We start from the raw sequence: 26,433 nt of genomic DNA, 5'->3' as shown, positions 1-26,433 counted from the left end.
TCACGACCTTTAGTTGCTGTGTGGGTTTCGTCACTTCCACTTCAATGCACACACACACACACACACACACACACACACACTGAAACAGTATGTCTGATCCAAATCCTGGCCTCAAGCTCTTTACATGTTTTTATAATTTGCACAATATTATGACATTAATTAAATGTTGGATTACTCTGACAATAGCACTCTCTCTCTCTCTCTCTCTCTGTACAGGTTTTCTCGACAGGTTTTAACGATGTATTCCGATGTTGTAGAGTGATGTAACCTGGCCGAAGTTCAGCTGATAACCTCGTGGTTACTTGGCAAAGGAATGAGGAAAAAAAGTAAACAAAATCCATATGACAAAGTCCCCTAATGTGAAAGAGACCCTGAGGCTAACCGAGGAAGGGAGGGAGTGAGTGAATGGAGGGAAGAGGGAGGGAAGAGGGAGGTGTGTATTAAGAGAAAGAGAGAGAGGGAGAGTAACCCGAAACAGGAGATTGTAAGCTTGTCAGAGAAAGTAAGAGCGAGCAGAAAGGAAGAGCAGGAAGCTTGATAAGCAGCGGAAATGTGTATGTTGTTTGTTTAGGTCCAGCCAGCGTCTGTTTATTCATCCAAAAGCTATGAGTGTAAATAGAGAACAAAAAAGATATGTGTCCACTCTCAGGATCCAGCTGTCAGCACCCACATCTGGACGATCCTCAAATGGCATCAGTACGCAGGAAACTAACCGAGACACATCACCCGTCTCTGGTAAGCGTGTGTTATTCTGTATACTTAATATAGATGATGATAATGGTGATGTGCTTTATGTTGTATATCATGACCGTCACTCTTACTTTCTCTTTTAGTTCTAGTGAGTTGTATTGCAACAAACTTGACAGTATTTATACAGTACACATACGACACACCACTTTTTTCCATCTGTGCATGATAATAGTGTTGGTTAAATGTCCAACAATCAGGCTTAACTATAATGCTATAACAGCATAATTTTTTTATCCATAATGTTACATTTAATGTTGGGAAACATGCATGAAACAAGGTAGCTCCTGCTGCATTACATCAGCTAGATCGGTCGTGTCTCCTAACCTTCACCATATCAACAATTCTACATTTGGTTAGTTCTAAATTCTACACAGTTCTAATGTTTATATTATATAGCATCGACCATTCATATACCTGTGAATGAGACGTTACCACAGAAACCAAACATTCTTGATTCTGATTGGTCAGAAGGAGCCAGCTTATATATATATATAACTTATATATACTTATATATATATATATAACTTTATCACAACCTGACTATTGTGTTGGTCAAAACAGCCCTGACCCGTCCTGCGCTGCGTATTCTGACACCTTTCTATCAGAACCAGCATTAACTTCTTCAGCAATTTCAGCAACAGTACATCGTCTGTTGGATCGGATCACACGGGTCAGCCTTCACTCCCCATGTGTATCAATGAGACTTGGTCGAACCACTGTTCCTTCCTTGGACCACTTTTGATAGATACTGACCACTGCAGACCGGGAACACCCAACAAGAGCTGCAGTTTTGGAGATGCTCTGATCCAGTGGTCTAGCCATCACACTTTGGTCAAACTCGCTCAAATCCTTATGCTTGTCCATTTTTCCTGTTTCTAACACATCAAAATGTTCACCTGCTGTCTAATATATCCCACCCACTAACAGGTGCCATGATGAGGAGATCATCGGTCTTATTCACTTCACCTCTCACTGCTCACAATGTTATGACTGATTGGAAGCTGGATCCTTCTGACCAATCAGAATCAAGATTTCCATATCCAGCTTGATATACTGCAATGTCATTAGACACTGACTTGCACTCTTAAATGGAACTCTATCAGCAGCAAAGGTTCCTCCGAATGATGCCAAAGAAGAACAACCCCAATGAACAACCTCATCCTAAAGATTGAGTTTTTTTTTTTTTTTTTTTGCTATATTAGGAAAGGATCGCTAGTGTAGATAATGAGTCATTTTATTAGTTTGGTTTCAATGAGAGTTCCAGACGACTTTCAGGGAACCCATGTTCTTCTTCTGTAGAATTGCTGTAAATAACTTTTTTTTTCTTCCCTCACTTCTCCATTTCAGGATTGAACGTAACTTTGTGCCTCCAGACTTTTGTTTATACAGTACAGACTTCCTCGGCTTGAGTTACAGCCGCGTAAGACGTATAGTAGATACGAAGTAGGGGCCGTAGGCTGTATAGCGAAACATTAAAATTTAGTTACCACAGGAAATCCTGATGCTGTTATTGACCCCGAACTTCCTTCCCTAGAGATTCTACATGCATAAACAATCATCATCATGAATGATGGCTTGTTTGTTTAGTGTCTTAAATTCCCTTCCAAATAATTTTGCGAATAGCATTGTGAAAACTGTTCAGACTTGCTGATGTGTTCGGTAAACTGTCCGGACCTGCAGATGTGCTATCTGAGACAGTATGAGACTGTAAAAATGGACAAAAGAAGGTCACAGAGCTAGCATCAGACTGTGGTAAAAGATACGGACAAAGTTTAAAGGCATAATTGTCAGTATAAGTATATCAAAAATCGTGAGTTTGAATCCCAGAGAAGTCACAGCTATTCACGGCCAAGAGTTAAGAGAAAGTGAAATTGTTCTTGCTGTCAACTCGTCTGTCATTCACACCTAGCCAACCGTGGCATCCGTGATCTCATACCTGTTAAAATGTCAGGTTTTTGTGAGATAAAAAATGAAACTGAGAGAAATCATGTCAGAACTTTTTCCACCCTTTTATAACTGGTTATGTGGCGAATGAACCAATTATGTTCAACTTCATGTGTCTCACACCAAAAACTAACTCTAAAATCCTGAGTCATTTTATATCAGACTTAATAATTTCTTCCATTTCTGTTCCTCCGGCATAATGGAACACTAGTGTACTGGTTAAAATGGTTAACCAGCCAGCTTTAGGCTATGTTCACATAACCAAGTTGACCAAAAAAATGGGATTTTCAGCTATAATGTAGCAGCAATGCGATTTTCAGGATTCAAAAAGTCTGATCTTTTCAAATCAGACCTCAGGCACCTCCATATGTGTAACACAGAAAGTGGTGACTATATTTGTTGGAAGGATAAAAGAACGGCGTGATTTATTGATATTTTGGAATCCAATACCAGCAAAACTGGAAGAATCAAGTTCCTATGAAATCAGTGTGGGAATGTGAGGTTTACCAAGAAACAGGTGTGTTCATATTAAAAGCAGGTTTGGGTCAGATGCAGTTAGGAATAGATCTAATCTGAGCACGAAATCTGAATGTAGCCTTCAACATTAGACCGATTGTGTAATTGTGCAAATCTGACATTGTTTCCTGTTACTTCCTTTATCTAGAATGCTGTGTGTGTGTGTGTGTGTGTGTTTTCGGGGGTTTGTGTTCCTGATAAGACCTGTTGTGATGTGGCACCTGAGGAATGTGAGCTCTACCCCTATATTTGGTGATTCACTGGTGATAGACACAGACAGTGTCTTCGTTCTTGTCCCAGGTGAAACTCAGCAGACAAAACAACACCCGGAAAACAAAGAAAGAAGAATTTTGTCTCCACCTCGATCTCAGTACTGCAACAGATACCATGCTGTAAATCTTAATTCGCCAAATTTTGTGAGCCTCAGAGTAGAGGCTTTGAAATTTTACCACGGTGCTACTAAATTCTCAGTTCTGATTGGTCACAACCACAGGTTTCTATTAATGTGCTTCATTTAATAGGTCATGGTTAGCAACAGCTTACATAAAGACTGACAGGCACTTCATGTGAACAGATTTAAAAAACGTGTATGATTGTTGATATGGTGAATATGCACCTGTACTGTACATGACGTATACCATTAATGTCAGGTTTTATCTTGAGCTGCTTTTTAGACTTTCATTAGGACCTGAGAGTCTTTTCTCAGAGTTAAACACCAAGATGTAGGTCTTCCTTACAGGCTGTCTGAGAGACAGGGGTGGAAAAATATAAAAAGAGCGCCTGGAAGACTTTAACTAATGTCTATATACTGTAGGAAAACAGATTTGGATATTTACTGTAACATACATTCCTTTCTGAATAATAATTTACATAACCCAGCTCACACCACCAAACGGTGATCAAATCAGACGGTGATCAGGAACTGTGAGTTGGGGGAGTAAACTCTGGGGACCTTTCTCCCATTCAGTGGTTTGTTTAAGAGTATCACCTCTAAGATTTTGCGTTAGCATACCAGGGAGTCGACACCTGTGAGGGCTACGTCCCCTTGGGGGAGTATCACCTCAAGGCTTTTGTATTGTCACACCTTCAAGGCCTGCCCACTCAAGCCCTTTAAAACTGTAACTCATGTTCCTTTTCACTGGACTCGGTGACTACAGTACCACCGCAGTGTGTTCTGATCTACAATAAAACATTCCTGCTGAACACCACTTCCGAGTCCCCTGGTCTGCTTCGGTCAATTCACAACAATACCTACTATAAACCAAAAAATGGCACACCTATAGGGCACTTCATGTTTAACTTATTTTCCTATCTAAAAATAAATAATTCTATAGGGCATTTTATCTTGTGTTCTCTACTGAAAGGGTGCCTTACAGGGCAGTTTAGCATGTTTTCATACATACAGGAGAATCCTAAAGAAGACTGCATCGCATATTGTCCATTGAAAGGGCAACTTAGAGGGCACTTCATCATGTTTTCGTAATCTGAAGCTCAGATTCTAGATTAGAGCACCATAAAGGGCATTTACTCCATATATATACCTCTCACCATAGTGGATATGTTTTTTCTCACACCCTAGAAGGCATTATATAAGATTTCAGTTTGAAGCATATCCACTGTAAGTGGACCCTTATCTATCATAGGAAAACTCTTGAGGGCATTTTTGTGGCAGATTTTCAGCCATGGGAGCAACAGGGGGCAGTCACTCCCCCTAAACATCCTCAACCTACCCCTGCACCACCAGGTTCACCAGTGTTTAAGTGCCACTTGTGTTATTTTTCCTTTGTTTAGTTATAGGTTTCTATTTATGTGCTGTTAGCGTTTCTATGGCAACAACGTACACACAGACTGACAGGCACTTCATGTAAATGGATTTTAAAACCATGTGCAGTTGTTGATAAGGTGAATATTCCCGTGAGGAGACGTTTGTTTTACATCTTTTGATGCTCTGTACTAATCTTTCTTTCATCCCTCAATTCAGTGAATAAAGGAGAGGACAGGAAGGACATGCCAGTTTTCCTTGAACCTCTGCAGGACTGTGTGACTGATAGAGGATGTGACATCATACTGAGGGGCATCATCACAGGGAGTCAGCCAATCAGGGTGTCCTGGCTGCATAATGGTGAGTTGATTGAACAGAACTTTTTAGCAGAAACATTTAATAAAAATAAATAAATAAATAAAATAAATAAAAAATAAATAAATAAATAAAAATAATTATTAAAAAAATAAAAATTAAAAAATAAAATAATAATAATCTCTTTATATATATATTTAATATGGGTGGTGGGGGGGTTGTTTGGGGTTGGGGCGGCTTAGCAGTTTGCCTCACATCTCCAGAGCTGGGGGTTCGATTCCTGTCCTGTCTTGCTGTGCTTTAATGATTTCCTCCTGGTTCTCCGGTTTCCTTCCCCACCTGTAGGCCGACTGGCATCTCTAAATTATCTGTAGTGTGGGATGGTTTAGGGTTCAGGGTGTCCCCTGCCTCGTCCTCCGAGTCCCCTGGGTTAGACTCCAGGTTCCCTGTGACTCTGTGAAGGATAAGAGCTACAAAAAATAGATGTATGGATATTATTATAATACTACATTGTCACTTCACATAGTTAAGAGAGAGATAACAAAGACTCTGAATGACAGTATCAGTAATAATATGAGATGTTAGGAAGAACCCTACTGCAGGATTTCACTGTGTACATGTCACACTGTTGGTGTCTGCGGTAGTCATGGTTCTGCAGATGAATACAGCGTGTGGGAGTGACAGCATACGGAGGGTTCAGTGAACTCTGCGCTGATTTTGAATGGTTGTTGAACTGGTTTGGACTCGCAGACCTGGAAATAACAACCTTGGAAATAACCTACAGCTCTGTAGCAAACGTGTACTAGACATCACTGACTGTTGAAATCGGATTTGACTGGTTTTGAAATCGTGAGAAAGGAAACAGTAGGGTAATGAAAATAAAGAGGAAGGAAACTTCACAGTGTGTTGCTTCTCTTTGATTATTAGAAAACCGTGTTTGAGGGCGAACTGCTGTCTTGGTGGAAGTTATCAGAACTTTCTTCATAAATAGGGTCAAGTACGGTGGCCTAGTAGTGCAAAAGAAAATAACATCCGAAAACAAAATTAAAAAAATTGAAAACAAAATAAACGATCTGAAAAGAAAATAACAAATCTGTAAACAAAATAACATTTCAGACAAACTGGAAAAGTTCAGTATAGTTTTATCTGTTATCTTCAGTAACAGATTTGTTGTTTTGTTTTTTCCGGATTTGTTATTTTGTTTTTCCGGATTTGTTATTTTGTATACAGATTTGTTGTTTTGTTTTTTCCGGATTTGTTATTTTGTTTTGCACTTCTCGGCCATGGTACCTATTAACCTCACCAAATCTCCATTGAGACATTTTTCAGAGCACAAGACATTGATTACCGTAGGAAAAATTATTAAAAATATATATATATTAATCTCTCATACAATAATATGTGACTATATTTCCAATGAATTTTCAATTAAAATATAATTCAGTCAATTTTTAAAAGTCTTAATGTGCTTAAAGGGTACATTTTAAGCTCAAGCCTGTTCCAAATCAGCTCACAACACCTTTAATTAAAAAATTCTTCTTTATTTTAAACCTTCTGAAGCAAAAAGTTTTATTTGGAGGTGAAAAGAGTCGAAAACTAGCAATAAATCACTGAATTCAAGCTGCAAGCCTTTAAACTCGGTCACTTATTCGTTTATAGTATTAACTAGATGTACAAAAAACAATAACAAACTTACTTTCTTCAAGTAAAATATTACAAATATTTAAAAACAGATAAAGTTGAGTTGAATATCTGAGTTGTTATTCATATTCAGCATATTCAGGCATATTACTATCAGACACGACATGTTTTTGATGCCTCTCTGTTTGTACAGACGTTGTACATACTTATCTTATGACATGAAATCAAGATAGTAGCAATGCTTTATCAGAGTTTATTGAGACAGACAGAGAGAATTTATACAAACTCTTTGTCATTATCTACTCTATGTGCAATATCCATGGGGAACAAAAGGAGTTCAACATCTGGTATCAAAGGTGTCAGGAGATGGAGATGGTGGCAGAGGTCACTACAGGAGGGCTAATGACTAAAGGCACTCTCCATGGGTAACAAAAGGTATTAGGCATTTGGCATACACCCTTAGCCAGAGCAACTTACAACCCTGATCCTCTTACCTTCAACACAGAGCTTTAACCACTCGAGCTACCGCTGCTCCAGTGGTACAGGAACAGGACGTGTCGTCATTGTCACATTGTCAGAGTTGGAAATAGTGTTACTGTTCAAAAGTTTGGGATTGCTTGGAAATTTCCTTGTTTTCCAAAGACATGGAATTAATCAGATGATTTTTAAAGGCAATCCATCTTCTGGGAGGTGCTCCAGGAGACAAGGGATGAAATATCTCATCAGATTACCATGGAAAACTGACTGAATGATGAAGGTCAGGCTGTGATTGCAGCAAAAGGTGGCTTTTTGATGAGGTCTGAAGAAGACATTGATCGTTTCACTACACGTTCTGTTCATTTGCTATATTGACTAATACACTGATCATCCTGAGCAGTGAGAGGTGAAGTGAATAACACTGATGATCTCTGCATCATGGCTAGACCACTGGATCAGAGCATCTCCAAAACTGCAGATCTTGTGGGGTGTTCCCGGTCTGCAGTGGTCAGTATCTATCAACAGTAGTACTGTAAGGTGCGAGGTGGTGCTCATGCTGCTAACATCTTGGTGCCAGATACCAAGGCACACCTTCAGGGATCTAGCGTAGTCAATGCCTTGACAGCACCGGGCTGTTTTAGTAGCAAAAGGGGGACTGACACAATGTTAGGCAGGTGGTCATAATGTTATGCCTGATCAGTGTAATTTCATGTGTGTTTTCATGGAAAACAAAGAAATTCCCAGGTGATCCCAAACTTTTGAACGGTAGTAGATGTCTGTAAAAAGTGAACGATACACTTCAGGCAATGAAACATGATTTTGAGTCACAATCCTGTGTTAAAAGAGAAAACAATTACAGCTTTCTCAAGGAAGAAGATTGCAGATTGGGATAAAAAAATAATCACTATTTTCTTAAAGTGAAAAATAAAGTAACCATCTACATTTGTAGAGCATCAACTACTGCACTCTCATCTGTCACTTTATTAAGTCTAAGTGACCTCGGCTGTATGGATGATGGTGGTGGCTGGTCTAAATATTTTATGAACCTGGATGAATATGGATTTCTATATTTCTGGAGTTTAATAGAATATCTTGTGTATTAGAGAGGTCAGACTTAGCAGGAAGGCGACTTAAATAATCACTCTGTACAAACATGTTGAGCAGAAAAGCATCTCAAAATACACAATACGTCTAAAGTCGATGCCTCAACAGCAGCAGATCTCCTCAGGTGTCAGAGAAATCTGACACTAAAATGTCAAAGGTTTTACGAAACAGGACGGAACCATCAGGATTTGGAAAACTTTGCTGCATCTTACTTCCAACATAGCTTTGGTTTTCTTGTCTTTTTCTAGTCCAAAAATGAGAATTAGATCTGATCCGATATAAATAACCACAAGTAAGGGCTCTGGGTGATGAAGCAGGAAAAGGCTATAATGGTCTAAATGCCATAAGTTGGAATTTTCTTTTTTGTCTTTTTGTCATTGTCCCTGTTTATTTCTTTTCCCTGTATAATTTTCTGTGCTCTTCTCTCTCTCTCTCTCTCTCTCTCTCTCTCTCTCTCTCTCTCTCTCTCTTTCTCTCTCTGTTTCTCTCTCAGGTCAGCGCACAGGGTTCGGTAAATCCTCGTTTGTGGGCGGAGAGGCGAAGCTGTTTATTAAGAATTGTTTCCCGGAGGACGGCGGCGCTTATACTTGTGTAGCTGAAAACACAGCAGGAAAAACGTCCAGCAGCTCGGCAGTGTATGTCAGAGGTACTCTAACACACACGACACACACACCACACACACCACACACCACACACACACACACACACACACACACACACACAACATCTGTTTCAAGTCTTTTACAAGAAAGACGTCACACTTGAGTGACTTCCTGGGCAAAGACCCGACATGCTTCAACTTCTCTGCCTTTTTTAACTTCAGTCTTGACCTTTTTGCTGTTTTTTAAGACTCAGAACAGTCACGTGACAACATGGCCACTAAGGGATGACCCTTGTGCTTAAAAAATGCCCCCATGGACTTATCTTTACCCCACACACACACACACACACACACACATACACATACACAACATAGAGGCCTGGAGTTTTCTGTAAATAAACTCTATCACGTTTGTTCCTTCTCTTCCTCTTTCCTGTCCAAGAAACATCCGTCACCACTCTGAACAATCGCAAACGCATCACTCGAACCTCTCCTGACGTCCCTTATCCGCCAAACCTGAGCTTGAAATCATCAGATACCATTTCGAAGGACGTCAGTGTGTTCGCAGGGACGAATTCGCCCGGTCCTGGGACTCCGTCGAGCCCGAGAGGTGAGTGCTCTGTTCCTTCAGCACGAGGCGTCAGTTTGCCTTTCTTTAATTTCCTTTAATGCAGCTGTCAGGGAATAAAAGTAGTAAACAAATCTACAGCCAGTTGTTCAGTGATATGCTAAAAAAAAATGTATGCTAACAGGTGATCGCTAGAACTCCAAAAGTTGTCTGAACAACATTTTTTTTCCTATGAGATAAGAACGAAAAGCTCTCAGTGTCAGGAAGATCTTCATAACATTCCAGTTGTGTTATTTTGTTTTTGTTATGCATAGATGGATAGCTCCCTTTTATGGAAAACAACACACACACACACACACACTTGTCTCTTAACCCCTCCCCTGACCGTTTGATCATCTCTGCTTCTTCTCCACCCCTCTCAGATCTCCCGGTGAAGAGGAGAAGCAGCTCAGGGACAGGTACGACCACTCCGACGCCATTTTCTATCAAATCTCTCTCCTTTTTTCATTTTTTTTTAAATTATAACTAGACTCTTCCTGTGTTTGAGCCTGCTTTATTTTCCCCCCAGATACTTTCCACCACGTTATTATCGTTATGGTCATTTTTTCTCTGCAGTTATGAATGAAACTATTATTTTCCCCTCTTATGTAAAATTCACATGTAGTAAGTTTCTGAGAAAAAGCAGATTAATTTGTAACTCACTTTCTTTCCTGTATGGAAATTTAGCGTTTGGCTTCTGGAGCTGTGTTTTGCTCCTCTGTTTTGCTTTGATGTTGACTTTTTCAAGCGAACGTCTAGCCTCCAAAAATGTAGTCAGGCAGGTTTGCGGTCAGGTTTGTGGTCTGACTTCAGTTCAGTCCACTTCACAGCGTGATCTCCATCTGCTGCGTCTGTGCTAGGAGAAGAACAAGCTAACGAAACTGACTTGATGTTTTAGACACAATAAATTAAATTAGCATCCGTTATAATTAATAACTGTATTTGATTCAGTGATTCAGTTCCTACATTCGTGATTCCTCGTCCAGTGATGCCGATTCGTCCAATCAGAAGCCGTGGACTTATTTCCTGTAATCAATAAAGATATTACTCTATTAAAGGGCAAGATCAAATACACTGTCATGACTACAGTGGTGTGCTGTTAGAGGAAATTAATCAACATCAACATCTTTTCTGTTCGTTTTATCATGTCTGGAATCGTCTGATATTTAGATGACACACAAAAAACATCACAAAAACCACCTTGGGTAGTTGTGTAGTTCTCCCAAGTACCACCAAAACACCTCCACAAGACCTCTGAAGGTGTGCTTTGGTATCTGACACCGAGACGTTTCAGCAGCACATGCTTTAACCTGTAAGTTGCTAAGTAGCGCCTCAATGGATTGGACTTTTTTAGTCCACAGACACTCTTGATCAGATCGAGATCTGAGGAAATTTGAAGCCAAAAGTCATGTCCTTCATGTTCCTCAAACTGTTCCTGGACTATTTTTGGAAAAAAAAAAAACTGTTACCATGAAGGGGTTTACTAGGTCTGCGTTAACGTTTAGATATGTGACACGTGTCGAAGTAACGTCCACATGAATATCAGGTTTGAATCCTTGAGGTTTTCTAGCAGGACACTGCTCAGAGCTTCACCTTGTGCCACAGTGAGAAGATAATCAGAGTTATTTACGTCACCTGTCAGTGGTTTTAATGTTATGGCTGATAGGTGCAGACTCCAGATGTGCTCCACAAAAAAAGCATGCAGGTTTGTTTGTTTTTTTTTTGAGGTCATCTGTGCAATGCTTTATCATCAAATCTTTGATGCATCATTCATTTTTATGGCTTAAATAAATAAACTGAATTTAGCCTGATGTGTAAACAGGAAATATAAATAACTTTATTTACCAAATCACAAACCAGATCATTCCATACTTGCGGTCAGAAGTTGCCTTCGTTCCAAGTTTCAGGTTTGTCGTGTCATTAAAGAGTGCTTTAAGCATCTATATCGAATGAAATTCTGGTGCTAAAGATGTACACTGCTCCACAAACACCATGCTGAAGTGATCAGAAACTCTGACGTACAATTAAAGGTAGCTAAAGTAAGCAGGTGAATTAATAGTAAACTGTAACAATATGGAGTGTGTAGTGAAACTCCTGTGCTACCTTCTAACTATTAAAATAAAACCTTATTTTTTATTTTATTTTAATTAATTAATTAATAAATAATAATAATAATGTTATATTATTATATATTATATTATTATATAATAATATATTATTTATTTTTTTATTTTTTTTTATTTATAATAATAATAATGTTATAGTATTATATATTATATTATTATATAATATTATTTATTTATTTATTTATTTATTTATTTTTCAGAAATCAAACATTAGCAAACAAAAAAACCCACAAACAAGCCTCCATGCTAACATCACGACGGCATTACGGATATTCTAAAGAGTTTACAGAATTTATAGATTTATTTATATAAACTGATTCTATTTTTTTGGCCATAAACAATAGCACCACTAATACCAAAGTGATTTTTTTTTTTATTGGGTTTTACAAAACAAACCAGTAACACAACATTAGTAAGAAATAAAAAGAGTTAGAGATCCATTTTATAAAAGTAAAATAAAACTAAATCACGAGAAGAAAAGGAAAGAAAGGAAAAAATATAAGTAAAATAAATAAAACAAAAAGAAATCCCTGTCCACTCACATTGAAGTGAGACTGTAATGGATAGATAACTGACCAGATCATCACCATCACCGCTACACCAGACAGGATATTAACACTCAGCCAATCCCAGAGAGTCGTGTCAATTAATGGAGGGTGAAAAATCTATCCTCTTATCCTCGTATGTTCCAAAATGCATTAGGAGAAGCTCTTAATGAAAGTCTAATCTTTTCCAATTTGAGAAAGAGAGAGAGGTTTTGGTGACGAGTTTAAGTGTAAAATATCAGCAGGTGACTATCGGCTCCCAGAAAACCCGCTGCAGTCTACTGAGAGACTCCGAAGACTCCCCAAAACACCAGACTTTATTTATAGAACTCTGAATTTTGATTCTTGGAAGTGTGTGTGTGTGTGTGTGTGCTCATCTTTAGATAAGAATATTTCACAATATACCCTGATAACCGAACGAAAGACATTACTCTGGAATAGATACCTGAAACGAAACCTGTCACATTTCTTGCTTGTTTTTGTTTCTTTTTGTTTTGTTTCTTTTTGTTTTTTTGAGAAGGAGAGGGAGGTTTTGGTGATTTTGGATATTGATTCTTAGAAGTGACTGTGTGTGTGTGTGTGTGTGTGTGCTCATCTTTAGATAAGAATATTTCACAATATACCCTGATAACCGAATGAAAGTTTGTTTTGTTTTTTTCTTTTTTGTTTTGTTTTGTTTACTTTTGTTTAGGTTTTTTTTTCTTTTCTTTTTTTGTTTTTGTTTTGTTTTTTCTTTTGTTTTTGTTTAGTTTTATGTTTGGTTTTGTTTTGTTTTTGTTTTGTTTAGTTTTGTATTTTATGTTTTGTTTTTTGAGAAAGAACCAACACTAAATCTGATCTAACTGGATAAATACTTCTAAATGGATTTTTTTTTTTTTTTTTTTGATAACCAAACACAAAACATTACCTGAAACGAATCCTGTCACTTTTTTTTGTTTTTGTTTTGGCATTGTTTTTGTTTTTGTTTTGTTTTGTTTTTGCATCTGATCTAATTAAATAATCTTCTAATAATATTATTAATCTCTATTAATCTTCTAATTGATTTTTTTTTTTTAGTTTCCCTTTCCATGAAATTCCTGAATGTAGAAACTGTTCCGTCTTTTATTTCTTTTTTATTATTATTTTTAATAGAGGTTTTGAGGTAAATCTCACAAAATGAAAATCACACATCATTTTTTTTCCTGTAGTCAGATAAAGAGCTCTGAGAATGATGGCTGAATGATGGCTCTCTGATCGTTTTATTGAGCACAGAGCCATAAAGTTTAGAAGATTATGGGCTGGGTGTGTGGGCGGTTAATTACCGAACATTAAAACTGATATGAAGAAGGTGAGCTGAAGAGTCGAGTGACGTATCTCCTCAGTGTGAAGTAAGGCAAAAGTGATTTCTGTATTTCTTTAGAGCTGCAAATCTCCATAATCTGTATTTAAAGATTTTGACTGTGAGTGGGTGTGGCTGAAGCGGAAAGAGATTTTTTGCTTGTCGTCGTTTTTTATTGTCGTCATCTAGCTGAAGTTTCATCTCAAGGAACAAAATACTAAAAGTAACAGCAAAAAACACTCCATAAACATTTCCCGAAAACGTTAAACGTTTCACTAAAGAACCATGACATCATGCTAAACGCTAACAAAGTCCATAGCTTCTGGCTGAACATGAAATTTAAAGGGATAGAGCAGTGATGAGGTTATGAACAAAGTCCAGTCACAGTGTTGGGTATGCCATCGTAAACACTCAGATCCTCAACCTCAGCTGTATCTCTATTCAGAACTGATCCCAGATTTTGTTTCTACATATATGTACGATTTTGTTTACTAGTTTAGTTGGTCGCTTCCTGAAATATCAGTAAACTAGTAGCTACTGGGGCTTTAACCAGGCAGTCTGGTTATGGTGTAGGGTATCTGTATGGGCAGATTATTTGGTTTATTTGCTTATTTATTTATTTTATATTTTTTAGAATGTTTCAAAAAGCTTTACAGTCATCTCTTGACCCATGCTGAAAACACAGGATGAATAATCTTATTAATCTTTCAAAATTAATAAAATAATTAATAAATTATAGAAAATAGAAATTAATAAATGTTCATTTTTAATAACAGTAATAATCTTTCAGGATTAATAATCTGAATAATATTTTAGGATTAATAATATGAATAATATTTTAGGATTAATAATCTGAATAATCTTTCAGGATTAATAATCTTAAAAGGTTTTCAGGAGTAATAATCTGACTATTCTTTCAGGATTAATAATCTTAAGAAATATGGATGATTTATCCTGACTAATGTATAAATAAATAATAAATAACGTAGCTAGTCTACAAACTGGTTTAAAGAGTGAAGAGGACGTTAGAGACGCATCATTAGTGATGTATCTTATAGACCCTTAAAAACCTACAACATAATTATACACAAAAAACCTTCCTTCTTTAACACAGTTTAGTTCTTCACCTGGCTGGTGTGTGTCCTCTTGTCTCTGCAGTCGTGTCTCTGCAGATTGAGTCCTCCAGTCTTCAGGTGGAGGTGCGGGCGGGTGAGACGGCTCGCTTGAGCTGCACCTTCAGAGGCAATGCGCCGATCGTCTCCTGTTGGGTTTATAACAAAAAAGAGGTACAGAAAACTTTATATATTCGTATCATCTCCATTCGTTCTGATGCGGATGCTGTTATCACGTCATCGTACATTAACAACTAAAAATAAATAAATAATCAGTGGGAAAATCAGTATTATGATCAATATTATAACCTAGTGGGAGGAAGGAGGAGATGGAACGACATGCAGAAATAAATAAACAAAAGAATAAATAAACAAAATAATTAATTAATTAATTAATTGATTGATTTCTTGATGATTTTTTTTATTAAATAGTCAATTAAAAATATATAATCAGCTCTAAATATAATATAATATAATATAATATAATATAATATAATATAATATAATATAATATAATATAATATAATATAATATATCTACTAATCAACATCAAGGTGTTATGAATGAATAAATAAATAAATAAATAAATAAATAAATTTACATTTTCCAATTCATGTTGAATTAAAAATAATAATAATAATGATCAATAATTTAAAATATTTGATCAGCTTTGAATATAATATAATATAATATAATATAATATAATATAATATAATATAATATAATATAATATAATGTAATTTCAAATTGTCTTGAGAAATTAATTTAAATCCAAATAAAAATCTACGGAGTAAAAGATACGCATTCAGTTCTAATTTCAGTTCTATTTACTTAGTAACAAACTTCTCTGAAAATATTGATTATTTCTAAAACTAATAAAAGATTTTGTCTCTAGATTCTCGAGGACTCCAGGTTCAGCATCGAGAGCAGCAGCAAGAGCAGCAGCCTGGTCATTTCAGAGATTCGACCCGAAGACGCGGGACGCTACACCCTAGTCGCGCGAGACCGGGTAGACTCCGCCCAGCACTCCATCACCCTGTCTGTCATCGGTAGGCTCCGCCCACACTGCGCCTCAGATCTGTTCTGTGCAATTTGTTCATACTTTCCCGAAAGTACGACTGCACTTTGGACTGTGGAGTAAGAATTCTGCCGCATACAACAAATAATTAATTAATTTCTTCTCATTTTTTAAGAAAGAGAGAGTTTGACAGTGTTCCATTTACTCTAAGACATTTTTTTTCTTTAATTTTTTGCTAAAGCTACAAAGCAAACGTAGCACGTTTATAGTTACCAGTTTAGCATCGTCTATAACACTTTGTAGACTTTGAAGACGCTTCATGAATTAACAGAATATATTTAGATGAGAAAAAAATTAAATGTAATTAGCATACTTTTTAACAAAACGATCCACTGTGTGACTCCGCCTTCACATTTTAGACCACGCCCCCAACCTTAGCTGGATGATCGTGTGAAATGACACTAAAGAAAGCTTTTAGGTCTGTGATGTCCATTTATCAGTGTTTATAGGTAACAGTATTGAATAAAGGGTTTAACTGAATTAATTAAAGGTAATTAATTTAATAAAGCTTTAATTAAAGCTTGTATGATGCTAAACTGGTGGCTATAGGCTTTGTTTACTCTTAATTCGAGTCTATAACTGAATGAAATAAAGGTGTAATAATATTTTTGTGTGTGTGTGTGTGTGTGTGTGTGTGTTACAGAGCGACCACAGCCTCCTGTCTCGTCCCCAGTGGTGTGTGTGCTCTCCTCATACTCCCTCGTCCTCTCCTGGTCAGGTCCGTGCTACGACGGAGGTTCAGCCGTCACCGGTTACGTGGTGGAGGTTCAGCAAGTCGACTCGACCGGAGCAGGTTGCTGGACCAAGCTCTCAGCCAGCAGAAATAACACTTCCCTCAGAGTGAGTTCTGGACTCCAGCCACAGGCGGAGTATCGATTCCGGGTCAGAGCCTGTAACGCCGTGGGACTCAGTGACCCGGGTCCAGAGTCTCAGGTGATCAGGATGGAGAGCGGAACAGGTGAGAAAAATCCTGGATAAAAGACTAATAAAACCAGTTAAAGGAATATTTAAATGTGATTCCAGAGCACAAAAATGGTGGAGGTGTGTCCACCGAGTCTCTGTTCAGGTGTTGAATGAAAATGAACATTTCAACAGCGTAGAAGAATTTATAGTGAAAACCTTTTGATGGAATCTTAAAGTAAAACCAAATGGCACTGGGGGGAAACCCATAATATGTCATTGCACTAGGATCCAATTAGTTATTATACACAGTCAGATGCTAATGCTTGGATTCTTTAGGGAAGAAAAAATACCTGCGTCTCACATTAAAATATTTTTTCCATCATTCCAATTGAAGACTTTAAAAATTTTAGATAAAGTGTTGTATGTACTGGTCTTATCCAGTGTGCTGTTCATATGTACTAAAGCATGTGTCCTTCTTCAAAGCTGAGCCACATGAAGAGAAGAGGAACGATTACGTCATTGTTACCATTAATGAGAAACATAAAGTCACTGACCACTACAATGTACTGGACAAACTGGGAGTGTAAGTATCATGAAGGAAACTCGGCTCTTGTGGGAAGAAAATACCCAAAGCATGCAGAGAAATGTGTAAACTGAAGCAAGCGAAGATACTCTATACACTATATTTCCAAAAGTTTTGGGACACCCCTCCAAATCATTGAATTCAGGTGTTGTTTTTCGGGGGTTGGGCTCGGCCCCTTAGTTCCAGTGAAAGGAACTCTTAATGCTTCATCTTCATACCAAGACATTTTGGACAATTTCATGCTCCCAACTTTGAGTCCTGACCTCAACCTGATAGAACACCTTTGGGATGAGTTAGAGTGGAGACTGTGAGCCAGTCCAAAACTGGGACGTCTGCCTTTACATGCACATGAATGTAATATGGAGTTGTCCCACCCTTTGCAGCTATAACAGCTTCAACTCTTCTGGGAAGGCTTTCCACAAGGTTTAGGAGTGTGTTTATGGGAATTTTTGACCATTCCTCTAGAAGCGCATTTGTAAGGTCAGGCACTGATGTTGGACGAGAAGGTCTGGGTCATGGTCTCTGCTCTAATTCATCCCAAAGGTGTTCTGTCAGGTTGAGGTCAGGACTTTATGGATCATGCTTTGTGCACTGGTGTGCAGTCATGTTGGAACAGGAAGGGGTCATCCCCAAACTGTTCCCACAAAGTTGGGAGCATGAAATTGTCCAAAATGTCTTGGTATGAAGCTGAAGCATTAAGAGTTCCTTTCACTGGAACTAAGGGGCCGAGCCCAACCCCTGAAAAACAACACCTGAATTCAATGATTTGGAGGGGTGTCCCAAAACTTTTGCCAATATAGTGTATGGTTCAATGGTGACTTAAAGAATAAATTATTAAATAATGAATAAATAAGACCAGTTTATAATACCTGCCCTATCTCACAACTCTCACCATTTTTTTTCTTTCTCTGTCTCTGTCTCCTTCAGAGGGAAGTTTGGTCATGTGTATCGTCTGTCCCATAAAGAGACCGGTCAGGTGGTTGCTGGAAAGTTCTATAAGGGTCGACGTGCAAAAGAGAGAGAAGCAGCCAAGAAAGAAATCGAGCTGATGAACTCGCTTCATCATCCCAAACTGGTGCAGTGTCTGGCAGCTTACGATAACAAGCCTGAAATAGTGATGGTCATGGAGTTGTGAGTATCTGCAGCATGCACAAGTAGTTAAGGTGTAAATTTATCAAAAAAACACTAAGACTATTCTGTTCCTCTTATATATTTTGAAGGTCTCTGATTGGTTCTATCCATATACAAGTATACTTTTAAGCTGCATCCCAAATGAAGGACTACACACTTACACTTTACACACTACAGTCTAGTGCATGAATTTTAGAAGGGTCGAACCGTCTGTGTGTGTGTACGGGAAGAGTGTGTGTGCGTGTGTACAGGTCAGTGTATGTGTGTGGGTCAGTGTGTGTGTATTTATGGGGGGATTGTGTGTATACAGGTCAGTGTGTGGGGAGGGGGGGGGTCAGTGTGTGTGTATTTGTGGGGGGATTGTGTGTATGCAGGTGGGTGTGTGGGGGGGTGGGGGTCAGTGTGTGTGTATTTATGGGGGGATTGTGTGGTGTCCAGGTCAGTGTGTGTGAATGGGGTGATTGTGTGTGTACAGGTCAGTGTGTGTGTGAGGGTCAGTGTGTGTGTATTTATGGGATGATTGTGTGTGTCCAGGTCAGTGTGTGTGAATGGGGTGATTGTGTGTGTACAGGTCAGTGTGTGTGAATGGGGTGATTGTGTGTGTACAGGTCAGTGTGTGTGAATGGGGTGATTGTGTGTGTACAGGTCAGTGTGTGTGTATTTATGGGGGATTGAGTGTGTCCAGGTCAGTGTGTGTGAATGGGGTGATTGTGTGTGTACAGGTCAGTGTGTGTGTGGGGGGGGCAGTGTGTGTGTATTTATGGGGGATTGAGTGTGTCCAGGTCAGTGTGTGTGAATGGGGTGATTGTGTGTGTACAGGTCAGTGTGTGTGTGAGGGTCAGTGTGTGTGTATTTATGGGATGATTGTGTGTGTCCAGGTCAGTGTGTGTGTGAGGGTCAGTGTGTGTGTATTTATGGGATGATTGTGTGTGTCCAGGTCAGTGTGTGTGTGAGGGTCAGTGTGTGTGTATTTATGGGATGATTGTGTGTGTCCAGGTCAGTGTGTGTGAATGGGGTGATTGTGTGTGTACAGGTCAGTGTGTGTGTGAGGGTCAGTGTGTGTGTATTTATGGGATGATTGTGTGTGTCCAGGTCAGTGTGTGTGAATGGGGTGATTGTGTGTGTCCAGGTCAGTGTGTGTGTGAGGGTCAGTGTGTGTGTATTTATGGGATGATTGTGTGTGTCCAGGTCAGTGTGTGTGAATGGGGTGATTGTGTGTGTACAGGTCAGTGTGTGTGGGGGGGTGTCCAGTATGTGTAAGGGGTGAGTGCATGTGGGGCGGGGGGGTCAGTGTGTGTAAGGGGTGAGTCAGTGTGTGTGTGTGTGTGTGTGTTATAAAAAAGTACTTATAATATGTATAAAATATTTATGTTGTTGGTCAATTTTAAACTTTTAAGCTGCGTCCCAAGTGACGGATTGCACACTTACACTAAACACACTACAGTCTAGTGTATGAACTTTAGAAGGGTCGACCCGTCTCAAACGGAGCATTTTATTCTCATTATTCTAAAGCTGAATCTAGTGTGTGTGTGTGTGTGTGTGTGTGTAGCATTGCAGGTGGAGAGCTCTTCGAGCGTATTGTGGACGATAACTTCGAGCACACAGAGCAGTCCAGTGTGGGTTACATGCATCAGATCCTGCAGGGAGTGGAGTACATGCACCAGCAGAACATTGTGCACCTCGACCTGAAACCGGAGAACATCGTGTGTGAGGACAGAACCGGGTTCCGGATTAAAATCATCGACTTTGGGCTCGCTAGCAAGCTGGGTGAGTGTGTATGAGGGGTGAGTGTGTGTGTCTGGGTCAGTGTGTATGAGGGGTGAGTGTGTGTGTCTGGGTCAGTGTGTGTGAGGGGTGAGTGTGTGTGTCTGGGTCAGTGTGTATGAGGGGTGAGTGTGTGTGTCTGGGTCAGTGTGTATGAGGGGTGAGTGTGTGTGTCTGGGTCAGTGTGTATGAGGGGTGAGTGTGTGTGTCTGGGTCAGTGTGTATGAGGGGTGAGTGTGTGTGTCTGGGTCAGTGTGTGTGAGGGGTGAGTGTGAGGGGTGAGTGTATGTGTCTGGGTCAGTGTGTGTAGGGGTTTGAATGTGTGAAAGGGGTGCGTGTGTGTCTAAGGGGTGAGTAAGGGGTCAGTGTGTGTGTGTTTGTGTGTGTATGTGTGTGTGTGAGTGTCTAAGGGGTGAGTGTGGGTGTGTGTGTCTGGGTCAGTGTTTGTGTAAAGGGGCAGTGTGTGTGTCTGGGTCAGTGTGTATAAGGGGTGAGTGTGTGTGTACGGGGGGTCAGTGTGTGTGTTTTGTGTGTGTGTGTGTGTGTCTAAGGGGTGAGTAAGGGTGAGTAAGGGGTCAGTGTGTGTGTGTTTGTGTGTGTATGTGTGTGTGTGTGTGTGTGTCTAAGGGGTGAGTGTGGGTGTGTGTGTCTGGGTCAGTGTTTGTGTAAAGGGGCAGTGTGTGTGTACGGGGGGTCAGTGTGTGTGTTTTGTGTGTGTGTGTGTGTGTGTGTGTGCGTGTTCAGGTCAGCAGAAATAATGTAATCTACTGCAGGAGTGTTTTCACTGAATATAAGATTGTATGTGTGTGTGTGTGTGTCTGTGTGTCTAAAGGGGGTGTGTGTGTAAAGGGGCAGTGTGTGTCTGGGTCAGTGTGTATAAGGAGTGAGTGTGTGTGTGTACAGGTCAGTGTGTGTGTGTATATGTGTGTTCAGGTCAGCAGAAATAATGTAATCTATTGCAGTCGTGTGTTCACTGAATACAAGATTGTTTATGTGTGTGTGTGTGTGTGTGTTGCTCAGACCCTTCCACTCCTCTGAAGGTGATGCAAGGAACCCCAGAGTTTGTGGCTCCGGAGGTCATCAACTTTGAACCCGTGAGTCTGACCACAGATATGTGGAGCATCGGGGTGATCTGCTATATACTGTAAGTTCCTCTGTGTGTGTGTGTGTGTGTGTGTGTGTTAGATAATTGTTCAGTCCTGCTGCTGCTTGTCTCGGTTCCAGAGACTAATTCTCACCAAACGACGGGCGTTAATGATACGTGCTACCTTCTATTTTCCTGGTTTCAGTCTTGTGCATTGTTGTTAAGTACACATGACAGCTTCTCAGTAGAGAAAGTGGTGAACGATGTTCTCATGGAGGTTCACGCGAGGTTCAAACGTTAATACAATACAACACGAACCAGTAAATCCAGCTAGCTTCACATTCCTGAAGATGAAACAGGTGAACTATCAGACACACAGCCAACCAGTAAAGCAGTGCTAAAGCATGAGCACAGAAATCCTTCTTATTTCTATTTATTCTATTATAAGTATGGATCAGGGAGGATTTCCTGCTAGGATTTCAGATCGTTTATTTGTTTACACATAGTTTGCCTTTCGCTTAAAAAAAAAAAGATCTATATTGACGTATTTATTTTTATTTGGATGTCGTTTCTATGGTAACAAGTTATCTAGTCAACTCGGCACATAACCTAAGGCTAATAATAAACATAATTATAAAACATATTGCCTTCATTAAAAAAAAAAAAAAACATTGCTACACTGCCGTCTAGTGGTGTGTACGATAATTGCATGCATGAGATAAATAACGCTAAGTGAATAATAATATTTTGTGTGTGTGTGTTTGTGTGTGTGCGTGTGTGTGTCCAGGTTGAGTGGTGAGTCTCCGTTCCAGGGTGAGAGCGAGTCAGAGACGCTGGCTTTAGTGACTGCGGCCCGGTGGGAGTTTGACAAGGAGAGTTTTGAGGAAATCACAAACCAAGCCAAAGATTTTATCAGTTCTCTGCTGCAGAAAGATGTCAGGTTAGATTTCAAGGCATTGGGACACACCACACTCTCATACACACACACATGTACATATGGAAACAAGTTGTTGTTTCGTTACCCAGGCAACGGATGTCCTGTGACAAAGCTCTGTCTCATGCCTGGATGAAGACGTTAGAGTCCACAGACAACTGCACTGCCAAGAACATCTCTAAAGACAAGATGAAGAAGTTCTTAGCCAGGCAGAAGTGGAAGGTATGGAATTAAAAATATAGTAAAATAAAATGTAAAATAAAATGAGATGAGATGCGATGAGATCAGATGAGATGAAATGAAATTGAAAATAATAATAATGAAATAAAATAAAATGAGATGAGATTAAATGAAATGAAATTGAAAACAAAATAAAATGAGATGAAATGAAATGAAATTGAAAAAAATGACAATAAAATAAAATGAGATGAAATGAAATGAAATGAAATGAGAATGAAAAAATAATAATAAAATTAAATTAAAAAATAAAATAAAAATAAATAAAAATAAATTAATGAATAAAAAGTTAGGGTTTTTTTGTTGCTGTTTTTCATCATCATCAGCACCATCATTATCATCATCATCTCTCTCCATCTCTTTCAAGTTTAATTAGACAAAAATAAATAAATAAATAAAAACACACAGCTGGTCATGTTACCTCTGTTATAAACTTTCTCCTAGTGGAAAACTTTCTGACACTGGAGACTCCTTCTATTTAAAAAACAGTCTCTTTACTTAAAACTTTACCAAATCAACAATTCTAATCGATTTCTTTGCTAATTAATAAAGATTCGTTTCTTATTAGCCTCGGGTTATACGGTGGATGTGCCGTAGTGGTTAGCTGTTGCTATAGAAACGGTGTCCTAATTAGAAGGAGTGCAAATGAATTGACGCTCTGATTTGAGAGTCCGACAGCGTGTTGGTGTGAAGCTACTGTTCATCTGTATAATGGTTTAATAAATCAAACTGTCTCTCTTCCTGTTATAACCTTATCATCATCTTTTTTTAAAAAAAAAAAAGTGCTTAGAGTAAAAAAATAATAAATTTAATAAAAAAAATAAGAAGGAACAGAGATTGTTACTTGTGTTCACTTTTTGTGTAGAAAACAGGCAAAGCCGTGCTGGCTCTCAAGAGGATGGCCTTACTGTCCAAATGTGAGAACTCTCCGTCCTGCACCAGCCCTGTGGATGGTAAATACACTCACTACAATACAGTCCTATTCTCCTTAAGCAACCAGATCATCATCATCATCATCATCATCATCGCTGTATTTTCTTCACTATATGACACACACACACACTTTGACTTAAACACTAAAGGTTATGTGTCAATGTTAGTATTATGCGCATCACTCCATCTTCAAAATACATCTGTGTATTAGTGTTGCCATGGCAACTGTTCTGCCCCAGCGTTTGTGTTACCCTGCTGCTAAAGAATGAAGTAGAATGATCGTCAGCAAAAAAAAAGACTTTTATTAGAATCAAAAATCAGAGCACTTTTAACAACGGACATGGTCCATTATACCATGCCTTTATTTACACCGATTAGGCATAACATTATGACCACTGAGAGGTGAAGTGAATAAGACTGATGATCTCCTCATCATGGCACCTGTTAGTGGGTGGGATATATTAGACAGCAGGTGAACATTTTGTTCTCAAAGTTGATGTGTTAGAAGCAGGAAAAATGGACAAGCGTAAGGATTTGAGTGAGTTTGATGAAGGGCCAGATTGTGATGGCTAGACCACTGGATCAGAGCATCTCCAAAACTGCAGCTCTTGTGGGGTGTTCCCGGTCTGTAGTGGTCAGTGTCTTTCAAAAGTGGTCCAAGGAAGGAACAGTAGTGAACCAGAGACAGGGTCATGGGCGGCCAAGGCTCACTGATGCACGTAGGGAGAGAAGGCTGGCCCGTGTGATCCGATCCAACAGACGAGCTACTGTTGTTCAAATTGAAGTTAATTTTGGTTCTGATAGAAAGGGGTCAGAATACACAGTGCAGGACGGGTCAGGGCTGTTTTGGCAGCAAAAGAGGGACCAACACAAAATTAGACAGGTGGTCATAATGTTATGGCTGTTCAGTGTATATACACTTTATATATTAAAGATTAATGGGGGAACAAAATCACCACTGAAACATGTGCATGCTTTTTTCTTTCTTTTACCTAAGTGAGTGTGTATTTTTATTCAATAAAAGTCTTTTTTATACCACAGAGTATCTTCCCCTAGTCAATGACTGATAGTCTCTGTATCGTCCTCACTGCAGATACACAGCATGTCCTCAAGTCCCTAGAGGAGAGGATGCAGTCGAAACCCGAGTTCATCAAGACGCCGTTTGACTTATCTGTTGTCGAGGGGTCCAGGGCTCAGCTCATCTGCTGCATCACTGGTTAGTTACATCACCGTCATTAAATACTCATACATTTGTCTCCTGTGAGGATCTTCAAAAATACATTATATACGGTATATTAAAGAAGCAGTGCTAGACATCATGAGCTCATGAGTTGGTCATCAAAAATTGAACAAAAAGCCACTTTAATCTAATTGTATCTATGTGTGTGTGTGTGTGTGTTACAGGTTACCCAGACCCTGAAGTGCTGTGGCTGAGGGATGGTGAGGTGCTGGAGGAGCAGGGCAGCTCTGTACAGGTGGATTATGAAGAAGACGGGACGTGTGTCCTCACGCTGGACAACGTCACCCTGCGGCACAGCGGCACATACACCTGCAAAACCATCAACGTCCACGGAGAGGCGCTCTGCTCCGCTACGATCACCGTACTGAAACAGGACTAACACACAGACTGATGAGATATTTGTACACTTAAATATTTACACAATTCCAGAGCCTTTTTATTCAACAGAAATGTTGGTTTCTGTAACCGGTGGAGATCCGAATGCGTAGTTTCTTTTAAATGTAATACAGTGTGAAGTCTTTTATTTTAAAATGTGAAAATACTTTGCGTTTTAATAAATAACTGTAACTGACTTTGATCTTTGTGCAGTTATTATTCACACAGCCATTTTGTGCCTTTTACATACCATTTCCGTCTGTGTTTACAGATTAATATATACACCGATCAGGCATAACATTCTGAGCAGTGAGAGGTGACGTAAATAACACTGATAATCTCCTCATCATGGAACCTGTAAGTGGGTGGGGTATATTAGGAAGCAAGTCAATATTTTGTCATCAAAGTTGATGTTAGAAGCAGAAAAAAAGTGCAAGCATAAGGATTTGAGCGAGTTTGACAAAGGGCCAAACTGTGATGGCTAGACGACTGGATCAGAGCATCTCCAAAACCGCAGCTCTTGTGGGGTGTTCCCGGTCTTCAGTGGTCAGTATCTATCAAAAGTATCCTTTAAGTCCTGTACGTTGCAAGGTGGGGCCCATGGAGGATCTGCTGCTAACATCTTGGTGCCAGATACCACAGCACAGCTTCAGGGATCTAGTGGAGTCCATGCCTTGTGGGCAACTAGGGATGTTTTGGCAGAAACACAATGGTAGTCATAATTAGGCAGGTGGTCGTAATGTTATGGTAGGCACAATTAGGCAGGTGGTCATAATGTTATGCCTGATTGGTGTATATAGATTAGACTAGATTCAACTTTATTGTCATTGTGCAGAGGACATGTACAAAGCCAATGAAATGCAGTTCGCATCCAACCAGAAGTGCATAAGTGGCATATTTACAATAAATTATAAATAAATAGAAATAAAAAATATCTATATATGTATGTACAATCAATGTATAGTAATAAAGAAATGTAAAGAATTAACATGCTAAACAAGATATACAGATAGGTATGTATGCAAAAGTATTCGCTCACCCATCCAAATAATCAGAATCAGGTGTTCCAATCACTTCCATGGCCACAGGTGTATAAAATCAAGCACCTAGGCATGCAGACTGTTTTTACAAACATTTGTGAAAGAATGGGTCGCTCTCAGGAGCTCAGTGAATTCCAGCGTGGAACTGTGATAGGATGCCACCTGTGCAACAAATCCAGTCGTGAAATTTCCTCGCTCCTAAATATTCCACAGTCAACTGTCAGCTGTATTATAAGAACGTGGAAGTGTTTGGGAACGACAGCAACTCAGCCACGAAGTGGTAGGCCACGTAAACTGACGGAGCGGCGTCAGC

General features: G+C 39.2%; 1 protein-coding gene across 1 annotated transcript; it reads left to right on the top strand.

The window, feature by feature from the left end:
* Positions 1 to 445: 445 nt before the first annotated feature.
* Positions 446 to 25,276, top strand: mylk5 (myosin, light chain kinase 5). The gene is made up of 17 exons (XM_058375111.1): positions 446 to 735; positions 5,192 to 5,332; positions 9,003 to 9,155; positions 9,553 to 9,720; positions 10,101 to 10,136; positions 14,865 to 14,992; positions 15,714 to 15,867; positions 16,540 to 16,854; positions 17,283 to 17,382; positions 18,310 to 18,513; positions 20,063 to 20,280; positions 21,298 to 21,421; positions 22,149 to 22,301; positions 22,388 to 22,517; positions 23,398 to 23,485; positions 24,559 to 24,681; positions 24,870 to 25,276. The coding sequence occupies exons 1-17, from the start codon at positions 606 to 608 to the stop codon at positions 25,082 to 25,084; spliced, it is 2,580 nt and encodes an 859-aa protein (XP_058231094.1). The 5' UTR covers positions 446 to 605; the 3' UTR covers positions 25,085 to 25,276.
* The last annotated feature ends 1,157 nt before the right edge of the window (positions 25,277 to 26,433 follow it).

Source organism: Hemibagrus wyckioides, linkage group LG02 (assembly GCF_019097595.1).
Source record: "Hemibagrus wyckioides isolate EC202008001 linkage group LG02, SWU_Hwy_1.0, whole genome shotgun sequence".
NCBI classification, from domain to species: Eukaryota; Metazoa; Chordata; class Actinopteri; order Siluriformes; family Bagridae; genus Hemibagrus; species Hemibagrus wyckioides.
This window is presented reverse-complemented; position numbering and strand designations above follow the sequence as displayed.

Excerpts from the sequence above, each read along its gene's own strand:
- mylk5 (XM_058375111.1), top strand. The coding sequence starts at position 606 with ATGAGTGTAAATAGAGAACAAAAAAGATATGTGTCCACTCTCAGGATC. Across the intron at positions 16,855-17,282 it reads CAGGATGGAGAGCGGAACAG|CTGAGCCACATGAAGAGAAG; the intron begins GTGAGAAAAATC and ends CCTTCTTCAAAG. Across the intron at positions 20,281-21,297 it reads TGGGCTCGCTAGCAAGCTGG|ACCCTTCCACTCCTCTGAAG; the intron begins GTGAGTGTGTAT and ends TGTGTTGCTCAG.